Genomic DNA, 12,622 nt, shown 5'->3' with positions numbered 1-12,622 from the left:
ATCTCCGGATTCTTCATCTCCGGCGTGTTCAGCCTCCCTTTACAATGCAGCGCCGCTTTAAATTTAAGCGCTGAAGAGGCTGAACACGCCGGAGATGAAGAATCCGGAGATTCATACATTTACCCCCAGGGGTATATTTACTAAACTGTGGGTTTGAAAAAGTGGAGATGTTGCCTATAGCAACCAATCAGAATGTAGTTATCATTTATTAAGTAAATTCTACAAAATGACAGCTAAAATACCCTTTGGTTTGAAAATTCCTAATTTTGCAGCACTATTTCCACACATACCCCTGGGGTTAAATGTATCAAGCTTCGATTTTGAAAGTCCATCGATTTTCTCAGGAAACTCGCTGATGTATGAACCTGAGATTTCATGTAAAATCGCCAGAGATGTGTTTCTGTCAAAATCGCTATTTCCAAAATCGATAGAGATCAAAGTCCCGACTGTTTGCACTTTAGATATACAAGTCTCAAATGTATGAAGCTGCGATTAAGCAAACTCTCCTGAGTTTGCTTTAAAAATTGCTAAATACAACACGCTGCATCCTAGCTGCGTGATTCATAAACGCATAACTGCTACACTCTCTGTCTGTTTATACAGCCGGAGGTACGGCGGCTGTCAAAAGTTTAAAAATAGATAAATGTTTAAAAAAAAAAGCGTGGGGTCCCCCCGCCTGACCACTATTAACCCTATTAAGCTCTATTTATAGTCTAAGGGATTTTCATGGGGAAATCCCTTAGACTACAAATAGAGCTTGCAGCTCTGTTTTAGTCAATGCGTATCGGTTCTTGTACAGTGTACAAGCTGTTCCTGAGTTGTCTGTCATTTTTTAAAAAAAAATTAACCAAGCATGTTCTGGTTTAGATTACAAATATGGGGGCCCTCCTGGCCTGAAGAACAGAAGACTACAAGCAACAAGGGGGCCCTCCTGGCCAAGAAGAACAGAAGACTGCAAGCAAAAAGTGGGTCTTCCCGGCCAAGAAGAACAGAAGATATTTAAAAGCACGGACATTTGGAATTACAAATTTATTTTGGGACATGGTTTACATGCATTTTTGGATTAAAAGCTGCTAACAAAAAAAGAAGAAATCTGATTGGTAAGTATTGGGGTTTTCTTATTTTTAATAAATGTATGTGGTATGAATGAGCGTGTTTAGTGTATTTATTGGGGTTTTATTATTTTTATTAAAATGTTGTGGTTTGAAACAGGGAGTTGTGGCTTATTTAACATTTTGTTTTGTGGTACTACAGGTCTCAGCCAACCATGGGCGTCAGGGAATGTTGGCACTTGTGGTTCTCCAAGTGCCAGCATGCCCTGGTTGCCATGTGTATGCTGGTGCTTGTAGTTATACAAGCATCAGCATGCCCAGACTGTTTAGGGCACCCTGGCATTGCTAGGACTTGTAGTTCCACATAACAAAATGGCGTCTTTTTTTTTTTACATAGTTTTCCCCGTTATTACTCCACTAGCCATAGCCCACGGAGCTAGGAAGAGCCCTAGTGCTTTCAGCACTGGGCTGGTTATTCTTAGAGGGGGAGGGGGCGCTCATTTTTTTGGCGGCCCCCATTTCCTAGGAAATCCAGCCCAGCGCTGAACAGCCTGGGGTTGCTTGTCATTATGGCAGGGTGACCCCTGCTGCGTGTCCCTCTGCTGTGATGTGATGTGTTTACTAATCACGCAGTTAGGAAACACAGGAGAGTTAGCTAAACACGAGAGTGTTTGACAATTCAGCAACTCGCCAGAGATGACCAGCGATTTTTAAAATTAGAGTAAAAATCGCAGTTTAATACATCTAGTGACTTAGGGACAAAAATCGCAATTTTAAAACGCTGAAAAAAAAAATCGGACCTTGATACATTTACACCCTGGAGTATGTTTCTGTCGAAGTTTAGAACATGGTCTCTTTTTAACATTTAACCAGGGGATATGATAGATCTTGCCTACTTAAATATGTGTGTGTAAGCCACTGCATCCTGTTTATATCTTTAACTGTCATTAACATCATACTTGCCAACTCTCCCGGAATGTCCGGGAGAATCCTGAAATTCGGGTCAGTCTCACGGACTCCTGGGAGAGCTGACAAATCTCCCGCATCCCGCTACTGCCGTACCAAAATGACATGATTCACGGTGATTCGTGTCATTTTGGCCCGCCCCTGTGACAAAACGGCATCACAATCACGGCGGTGGGGCCATAATGCCGCGTTTGGCCGCGCCCTGCCCCCTCCCACCCTCCAGTCACGCCCCTCTCCCGGAAACAAGTTGCCGAAAGTAGGCAAGTATGATTAACATGTAATAACATGCATATTACCTAAAGAGTACTAATACAGCCTGAGGGAACGTCTGGAAATTATTGTTCCGATTTATTTGTGTTCCATCAACCAAGGCAATTTTACCAAAGACCTGAAAAGAAGCAGAACACCATGATATATATACTGTAAAGGATGAGAGTTTTAACAAACATGACGCTTGTCAGTAACTGTTGTATTTGCTACACTTTGGTAAAACAGATTATGTATATGTAGGATAGTGCCAGGAACAGTGCAAGACTAGCGTCACAACTATATTATATGTCAAAATATGCAATTTGGCCTGAAAATCTCAGCTAACAGAAACTGGCGGAAACAGCACTAGGATCACACTGCAGGAACTGGCTATGTTCCTCACCTTCCAGATACAGGAGAAAGTAATTCTTATTCTTTATAAGGCGTGTTATTAAAACTGCCATATAACCAAAACAAAAATTAAAGTCACAAACACTTAGGACCAATAGATGTTTCTTTTTTAAAAGTCAGTTATGTGAATGTTTACCTGCATTCCAATGACGGCGTAGATAAAAAACAGCATTACAATGAGCAGTGCCACATACGGAAGCGCCTAAAAGGACAAACAAGAATAACAATGAAGAAAACAAAATAACTTAATTGGAATATCTTGAAAACAGGCCATAATAAACAAATCTAATCAAACGGTCATAAAATTACTCATGTATATGGGGCTAAATTGACTAACAAACAAATTAATAAAATATTCATCTGGTACTCTCAAAAATACACAGGGCTTGAAACAATGTGATCTGCTTATTCTGACAGATTAGCAAATAATCAAATTTGTGCAATTAGGTCCTCAAGAAAAGAATCCAAATTAGTCACATACCCATTTCTTTGCCAATTAGGTCAAACAACCAGATCTGTATGTGTGTTCCTAACATTTTCAAGTGATTATTATTATTATTTGTGGCAAGGTGGCTTATTTTCCACACCCCTTCTTTAGGGAAACAGGAAAAAACCCACCTAGTCTGCAGGAGCAGGCTGCAGACAGGGTTAAAGTCCCTCTGGGTACTTCTTTTAGCACGTGCACACACACACACACACACTCACACACACTCACACACTCACACACGTGTAGTAATTGGTTTGTTGTGATTCGTTTGTAGTGCTAGGGTGGAGGATAAAAACATTGTTTGAATTTGTGGACGGGGCCACCGATTCCAGTTAGTGGCCGGCTAGTAGTGAGGGAACTACTGTTTAGCCAGACGTTGGGTTGTGGGAGAATTGTGATGCTTTACTGGAAATGTCTGCTGTATCCACCGCTGACACAGTTTAAGCCACCCTGACAACTGCAAATAAACAGTGAAATTGTTCAGCCAAGCTGTGTGAGACTCCAGTGAATGCCATGCTTTATCACATATTATTATCATAGATTTATAAGGTGCCACAGTGCTCTGCAGTGCTGTATAGTAGAGAAAACAAGATATACATAAAAAAGGGACATACAAGGCAGACAAAATAAATGCATGCATGATAACAAAGGGTATGGAGGACCCTGCTCATAAGAGAGCTTACATTCTAAGTGGAATAGGGCACAGCTGAAACAAGAGATGCAAATGTGGCTCAGAGATGCTCCGAAGACAGTTGCAGGTGGGGAGTTTAACTGGGGCGGTACACCTGTCAAACCGTAACGCAGGTGTCCTAAGGCGTGCTCATGGAGGACAGAAACCTCCCGTGGAGCAGTGAGGGTGTATTAATGTGAATAGTATTATCAGGGCATAAGGTAAGCTCTAATAAAGAGATGGGTCTTCAGAGAGCATCTAAAGATTTGAAGGCTGTGGGAAAGCCTGATTGGGCGAGGTAGGGAATTTCATAAGAGGGGAGCAGCATGGGAGAAGTCTTGTAGGTGGGATTGAGAGGTGGTTAGCAGAGGCGAGACAAGGTCATAGTTTACAGGTAGATCTAAAAGTGCAGAAGGGGGAATATTTTGATATGTAGTTTTAAATGTATGAAGGGGTGGTGTTGTTGAGGGTGGGGCATTTTAATTGGATTCTGGAGGACACAGGGAGCTAGTGAAGGGATTTGCAAAGTGGTGCAGCAGATATGGAGCAGTGAGAGAGGAAGATCAGTTTTGCAGCAGCATTTATTATGGATTGAAGTATGGATACATGGGTGTCTGGAATGCAGTAGTCAAGGCGGGAAATAATGAGAGAATGAATAAGAGTTTTGGTAGCACATTGAGTAAGAAAAGACATATTCTGGCAATGTGTTTAAGATGGTGTCAACATGACTAGGAGAGTGTCTTGGTGTGAGGAATAAAGCAGAAGGCAGAGTCAAGTGTGACACCAAGTAGTTTGGAGGCAAAGAGGAGGAGAGAAAAAGGATGGTAGTTGGAGAGAGAAGCCGAGTCAAGAGATGGTTTCTTTAGAATTGGTGAGATGAGTGCATTTTTAAAGGAGGATGTAAATGTGCCGGTGGAGAGAGAAAGGTTGAGGACGAGAGCTTTAAGAAGTAATGCAAACATTTTAAAAACATTTGGTGCCAGATTTAACTGTAGAACAGAAAACCAAGTGCTATCAGCTATTAATAAAGCAAGCTGAAAGCTACTCCAAGGCGCACCTTAAGGCATCATTTAAACAATATTAAGTTAAAAAAGATGAGAGGGAGACAGAGAGCACGAGCGAGCGAGAGAGAGAGAATAAAGTCTGTTCAGGCTGATAGCTCCAGAACCCAGTGAGAGAAATTGTTTTTGAATGGTTGTTGTACAACGGATCAGCTTTGTTTACTTGTTTACACCAGTGATTGAACATTCACAATTTTAGTTTGCTACTGATTCTCAGTCTACATAAGTCACATTTGCTCCAACAGGCCCTTACATGCCCCCCTTATTCTTTGTTCCACCTCTTCAATCGTAAGGCGGGCAAGCGGCAGTCAGCACAAGATGCAATAAGTCTGCATATGGCCACAAACATAACTATGTGCTTTGTGGGCATGTGCAGAATTAAAAAAAAGTATATTCTATACTGAAAATGCAGTTTGCATCCGACTCTACATGAGTCCTTGAATGGAAAGCTGCATTTGAATGTTTTTCAGTGAATAAAAGTAAAAATTGTGATTTAATTTTGTGTCCTTAGTAAGATTGACCCAGTTTTAACTGAACTGAACGCCACTTTGGCAAGTTTCTTGTATTAACCACACCATATACCTTTATGATTAATGATAACCATGTATGAACCAATTTTAAAGAGCTAAAATAATGAAGCTCTATCCTGGCTTCAACAAATACAACAGCATCCTCACTTAATGCAGCAGGTTGTATCATTTTCAGAATAGTATGCCTTGTTAGGCTATGGTATTATTCCTATCCATTGTGTATTTATCATTAAAGATATTGCAATCTAGCAAAAAAACAAAACAAAACCTGCATTATCATTATCAAGTGCAGACATTATTACGAAGACCTATGAATAGAATTTTTGCTGTTGTGGAAAGGTGGGTTGGTGCACAAGCAAGAACTACAAAGTATTTATTGGTAGAGGTTAAAAATTGACTTTGCTGTGTGAGAAGCTGTAAGTAAACTAATGGTATTTTCTGAGAAGGTAAAGTCTTCTGAAAAAAGCAATGTATAATTTGTGTAGGTACTGCATAAACAAATGACTGATATTGATATTGGAATTTGACCAGCCCAAAAAGTGCTGGAAATAGGCTCAGCACAGGGGCTAAAAAAGCCTCAGCGGCACAGGGGTTAAGAAGGCTTTCTGAAAGACTTGTAGGAATGTAAATTCTGAAAAACAAGACATAGCATATTATTAATGTAGCAAGTAGGAGCCACACTTATGTTATTCAGAGGCGCAAACATTACGATGGTCTCAAGCACAGTCATCTAAAAATAATATAAAATTAATATACAAGGATATGTCACTAAATTCTGTCATGAAATAGCACAATACTGTTGGACACTGATGACAATGTCCACCAGAGGGCATGTGTCATACAATGAAGTATTATATGTGGTGGTACTTTGGCTCTTGGTCCCCTTGTGAGGGGGATCCCTTGACTTGCCTTGTGCGGGCACGTCATTGTGAGTCCAGAGGAGGCATAGTCACTCTGGAGTCAGATTTAGCCAGTCATAAAGGACTTGGATAGTGGTTAGTGCCAGATGGCCAAACACAGTTTGGTTATTGCTATTGTTTGTGCCGCCTCGCAATTTGCCTTCTCCACCACCATTTTATATTCAATAAACTGTGACCTATTATTTGCCAACAAATCTTGTGTCGTGTCTTTATTTTAATAATTATTGCATTGGATTAAGATGTGTTTAAAGAGGTTTATAGCAGCAAAAGTAATACATCTTCAATCTGCAGTTTAAGACTGCAGGTTTAATAGTAGGTGCCTATTAAACCTTTTCATTTATAGTGCTATAGCAGTCTTAAAAGAGAATGTTTCATTACCTGGAAGGATTTGATAAAAGTCCAGAGCAAAGTTCTTACTCCCTCTCCACGGCTTAATAACTTCACAAGGCGCAAAACACGAAACAATCGGAAAAATGTAATGGAGATGCGTGAAGAGTCATCCGCTCCTGGGGTGGTCGGGATGCCTGGTGTCTGGGGTGATAAAATGATGGTTAGAAAAGAATGGTGACTGAAATACTGCACATGGCATCACTAACTCTGTCAAGAAGTTAAAGGCATGGTGATGATTTATAAAAGGATCTGAGACTTGACACTGCTGTAAAAGAATACAATATTAAAAATAAATAGTTTCAGGCATGAAAGAGGGGAGTGGGTTGGTAAGAAGATTAGTTTTACTTTTTATGGGTGATACTGGTGTGCATATTCAGATACTTTCACAATGCAGAATGTTTCTTTCCAAAGCCCTGTGCACAAATGGTATGGTACATGATGCTATATGTACCACAGGACAAATCTGCTCCATTGTATGCTAGAAATAAAAATCAAACTGTGCTATTGCATATAGGTAGACAGTATAAAGCTAAGGAGGAGTGAGTTGTTTAATCATGTAAGGAACATATGGACCAAGGATGAAATGATTGATGGGCCTGAGTGTAATCATGCTTTGTGCAGCCCTCCCCAAACCTGCATCTGTGCTACAAATATACTGTATATATTCATATGATATCAATATATGTTTGCACTAGGTAAATTAGGGAGACAGTGTATTAAGAGTTAATAAGCAGGTGGCTTGTAGGACATTAGGATTACTTAAAAGGTTGCTTTTTTATTAAGGTGTCATCTTTCTAACTTGTTTATGTTACATTTTATTGCATCTCAGGGACTTTACAGTGGATTAACAATTCTTCCTAGCATATCCTGGAGCAGTGGAATGCTAGGTTAATAAAAAAAAACACCACACTGAGAGGAAAAACTGTAAATATTGTGGGGACTTTTAATTAATTAAATTTATGGATTAGTTTATTTTGCAACTTCCTTTGCACATTAAAGTCATTAAAAAATATGGGGTCTAATAAAAACAAAAACGGAGACATCTCTGATGACAACACAAAAAATAAAAATCTCTCAACAGCAAAGTGGATATGGAGAAACCTGGAGATGGTAATGAGTTTCACATTCAGGGGGTGAAACAACTCCCCCCTTACTCCTTGTACCCATAATCATCTTGGTGAGAAGGGCAAAATTAGGGACCATCAAACACATGGGGTGGGGTTGTTATTTTTCTGACCCGGTCAGACGCAGTAGAGGATTTTGGTAGTGTCTGCATAACTTGACTGAGAGAGCCATGATGTTCAACCCACGTCCATTAGGCTTCAGTTCCCACAACACACCAAAATGAGCTAAAACTAAGTATTACCTCAGCCCCATTGCATCAGACTGGTGGCTAAATTATTATTTCAGTACCCCTGCTCTCCACAACACAAGACCTTGGCTGCATTATATTTTCTATATTATTGTTTACAGCTTTACACCCTGACACCACTTCATTGGAAAAATGGCTTTAACAACCTACAAGGGTATTGTATGAGTGTGCTATGGCTATTATTGCAGTGGGAAATTGTGAAACTAAGAGGAAGAGGGAAATATGTGATCCACTTCTTCACAGTCTAGTAAGGTGATATCTAAATTTATTAGGGCACTTAATTAGTAATTTGGTTTATCATTTGAGGTTAATATGGGCATAGTTAGGAATAGCATGGGCATGATTAATGATGGGAAATATATGGACTTCTACAGGTTGAAGACAATATAGTTAAAACAGAAAAGGTTGGCCTCTTAATGCACCCTTATAGGTTAATATGGGATGAGTTTAATTAGTAAGAGTAATTAGTCTAGGTGTAGTTTAAGACACTTAGGGGACAGATGATGATGATCAGCGGTAAAAGAACAGCTTTAACAAAAATAATTGATTCAAAGCTAAATAAAAAAAACTAGTGCTGAACAATTTGCAGTAAACAACTTAAAGAAAAAATAATAAAAAAATCTAGCAGCTTGCTCACTGCACAACTTTACTGCTCTTTGATGCATTTTGTTTGCACATTTGACTTGTGCACTGTTCTTGAATTAGTCATCAATAATTAACATTTGTTAAATATGAATACTTTGTCTTACCTAAGGTATGGTAAGAAATACAGCATATTGAAACTGAAATCGTAATTTTAATTTACAAAGACAAAACTGAATGTAGAGCTAAAAAGTCAATAGTTATAGAGCATATCAATATTTGATAGTTGACAGCATTACATTCAAATAATTGAAACTTGCCTCAGAGTAAAACCTTGAGGTATTTTATGAACAATGTTACAGAACTGGCTTTAGTTGGTCACATTTCTTCAGGTGCCCCCCTCAGATATGCCCCCCACCGCTTGTTGCCATGCAGAGAAGTCGGGTTGGCAGCCAGTGGCCTATCATTGACACAGAGTGTTGCTGCAACTCTGCATCAATGATAGACTGGGAGGGTAATGATGGAATTGCAACATTACAGCCCAGCTCCACAATCCCAGCTTATTACTAACAAAGAGGAGTGGCTGTCAGCAACATTACTACAGGTAAGAAGTGCACATGGTGCACTCAATTTAATTTATAAATTAAGTTATTAAACAACCCCCTCTCTCTCCTTGTCAGCTAATGAGGAAGGGGGGTGTTTAAATTTAAATCCATATGGCTGTCGTTGTCCCAGGTGGGTTTAAGTAAAAGTAAAAACACTAAATGGGTGACAAGATGCCACTCCTTTAGTGCTTTAGGCTCCGCCAAAATACGGGTACTCTAGGCGACTGCATTAGGCCGCCTAATGGTAGTTCCAGCTCTGTGTGCCCCTCTACAAAGTGCCCCTATTTACAAGAAGTTTTTGGCCTTGTAACAGAATTGATTGGTTTATGATTCACGATGTCCACTGCATTTATATTTCTTATATATATATATATATATATATATATATATATATATATATATATATATATATATATAAATAAATAATGTCCACACATACACATCATATGCTGTCCTCATACATATTGTATTTCTTATCCTTTGTGACCCCTTGTCAGGGGAATGTTTATCAAAACGTGTTGCATTGTAAGACAAAATAATGATTACACCTAGCATGTGATTGGACCAGAAGTTATTTTTACAGTTTGTAGCTTTGAATGAAATAAACATAAAAATTGCTGATGCTGTATGGCATTACTGCCGTCTGCTGTTGTATTTGGGGATCACATATTAGATTCTGGAGTATATAGACTTGAGGGGAGTGCTAGTGCTAGTTTTTACACTACCATATAGGTAGACCTCGCGTCTGTTAATATTTCATTCTGCTCCGCATGTTCCTCCATAAAGGAACAAAGTTCCGTTGTTCTTAAGGGTTTCTTGTTTTGCCAAGCCAGATCGTTGGACTATGTTGGGGTCTTTAAAACTGAAGAAAAAAAGATTATTTTCAAGAATATTTGGAATATTTTTGGGGGATTTAATTTTTTGGGACTACATCAGGACCTGGGAATATTTTGGTTTGGTTAATTGGTTTGGTGTTATGGTTTTAAGCAATATTATATTTATTAAAAATAATGCATCCACATATACTTACCATCTGATGTCTTCATCTGTAAATCCAATCTTGTAAGATTTTAATCTTACAAGATTGGATTTACAGATGAAGACATCAGATGGTAAGTATATGTGGATGCATTATTTTTAATAAATATATGTGGTTTTAATGAGGTGTGTGGGGGTTTGGGGGGTTTTATTATTTGTATTCAAATAATGTGGTTTTAAAGAGGGCTGTGTGTTTTATTTAAAATTTACTTTGTGGAACTACATGACTCAATGGGCCCCAGGGGCTTAGACATGGTGGCACTTGTCGTTCTCCAAGTGCCAACATGCCCAGACTGTTAATGTCACCACGGGCTGGCTGAGACTTGTAGTTCCACAAACTAAAATAGGGGTGTTTTATACCTTTTCTTTCTTTATTTTTTCACCTTATTACTCTACAGTCTGTAGCTCTTCCTATGCCCAGGGGTATAGGAATAGCCCTAGTGCTTTCAGGGGCTGGGTATTCCAAGAGGGAGAGGGCCCGCACAATTTTTTTGTAGACCCCACTCCCTAGGGAATCCAGTCCCATGCTGAAGAGCCTGGGGTTGGTTTGTCATTATGGCAGGGGACCCCTGCTGCAAGTCCCCCTGCTATAGTGCCACCAACCCAGGCTGGTAGCACTAGAGTTATTAGTATTAGGAGGGGGCACCACACTTTTTTTTATAAAAATCTATTTTTTACAACTGTATAGAGCCGACGGGTCGGGGCGGCTGTAATGCCGCCAGACCTGCAACCCGGGCTGGTAGCACTAGAGTTATTAGCATTAGGAGGGGGCACCACACTTTTTTTTACAAAAATCTATTTTTTACAACTGTATAGAGCCGACGGGTCGGGGCGGCTGTAATGCCGCCAGACCTGCAGCCACTGACATGTTCATATGTACCAGCGGCATCCTATATAATAAAGCGGTCCTGTGCCTGAATTCAACAGGGCATGAATCTTGAGATCCTTGCCTTGCATGATTCGGGCGCACGCAAAGCCTAAATCCGTGCATTTAATACTTGCACTCAGAATACTTGCTCTAATGATTCAGGCCCTGTATCTCTTAAATAATCATTATATTTCTGTGTCTGTCTACAATACACAATACAATACACAACTACCTCTACGCAATGCATGCACAGAAAGTGTAATTGTGTTCCTTTGGCACACTTTTTTAAAAGTATTTAATGAAAAAAGGTCAAACAAGCAGTAAATTGGTCAAGATAAGATGATGGTGCTGTAATGCATGTATGTTTCATGTTAATTTCACATTTTCTATTTAATAACTTTCCAAGATCCCAATGTATAATCTTCTTCCCATCAAATAAAGAAAACCATCTATATATACAAATCCCTTTGCTGTTTAATAAAGCAGATGAGCTACATATAAGGTTTGTTTGCAAATTTCCTTTTATTCTTTAAAATATCAGGGTCACAAAATTGCATTGTTGCTTTTGTGTGTGATTTTCCACTGCACTTGTAACAAAAATGTTTCCATGTAAATATGCTTGTGGACTGCTGTAGTTCATCCTTTATCCAGGCAAATCCTTTAAAGCTGTCATCTTTGGCACACAACTGCACCTCCTTCATCAACCTTGTGTGTACTTTTCTGTATATATTATGTGTGAATGTATTTTGTATAACTGTCCTGCGCTGTTGAATTTTGTGGGGCCTGAAAAGTAAACAATGATGATTCTTGACCCCCAAAATGTATTTGTTGCATTTGGCATCTATCCTATAATAATATGTTTCAATTTACAAATTGTGTAGGTATATTGGTTAGCAAGCTATAGCATAATAAATGAACAAAGTCGAAATGTTAAGAAAAAATATGTTTAACCACAAAAACATGCAAAAATTAGAATGACTAAATCACAGAAAAAGAAAATAACTCTGCTGTTATCAAGAGAATGTCCAAGCAAAAATCTTCTTTTTGAGTTTGATTTTACCAAAATATCTAATCTGTAAACATTGCTAAAAGTTTGGTAAAATACAAAACTATCAGTACAAAATAAGGTATTGTTCAGTATCTTCAAATTCATTGTCTGAAATGTAACAAAACTCAGGAGTGATGCTAAGTAGCATCAATCACTGATATTGTGCGTAATTATATAATTATTTAATGGCTTTCCTAAAGGTGCCTACACAGGCAGATGTGGTCTATCAACTTGAGAACTGAACAAACTTATTTAAAGTTCAAGCAGCCTCCCATAAAGAATTCCACATTTTTTATACAGCTGGTATTACATTATTTTAGTTTTAGTGTGCATAAAAGCATATATTTTAGATTTTCTATTATGTTCAAATGCA

The 12,622-nt window shown here is 38.8% G+C and overlaps 1 protein-coding gene across 1 annotated transcript in view; it reads right to left on the bottom strand.

Annotated features, from left to right (window-relative positions):
- Positions 1 to 12,622, bottom strand: part of CACNA1S (calcium voltage-gated channel subunit alpha1 S) — a 451,977-nt gene that overhangs the window by 112,880 nt on the left and 326,475 nt on the right. The window contains exons 30-32 of the mRNA XM_075195636.1: positions 6,725 to 6,877; positions 2,815 to 2,880; positions 2,315 to 2,406 (exon numbers count right to left, since the gene is read on the bottom strand). Coding sequence (XP_075051737.1) covers positions 2,315 to 2,406; positions 2,815 to 2,880; positions 6,725 to 6,877 — 311 coding nt within the window. The remainder of the gene's footprint in view (positions 1 to 2,314; positions 2,407 to 2,814; positions 2,881 to 6,724; positions 6,878 to 12,622) is intronic.

This window comes from Mixophyes fleayi, chromosome 2 (genome assembly GCF_038048845.1).
Source record: "Mixophyes fleayi isolate aMixFle1 chromosome 2, aMixFle1.hap1, whole genome shotgun sequence".
NCBI classification, from domain to species: domain Eukaryota; kingdom Metazoa; phylum Chordata; class Amphibia; order Anura; family Limnodynastidae; genus Mixophyes; species Mixophyes fleayi.
This window is presented reverse-complemented; position numbering and strand designations above follow the sequence as displayed.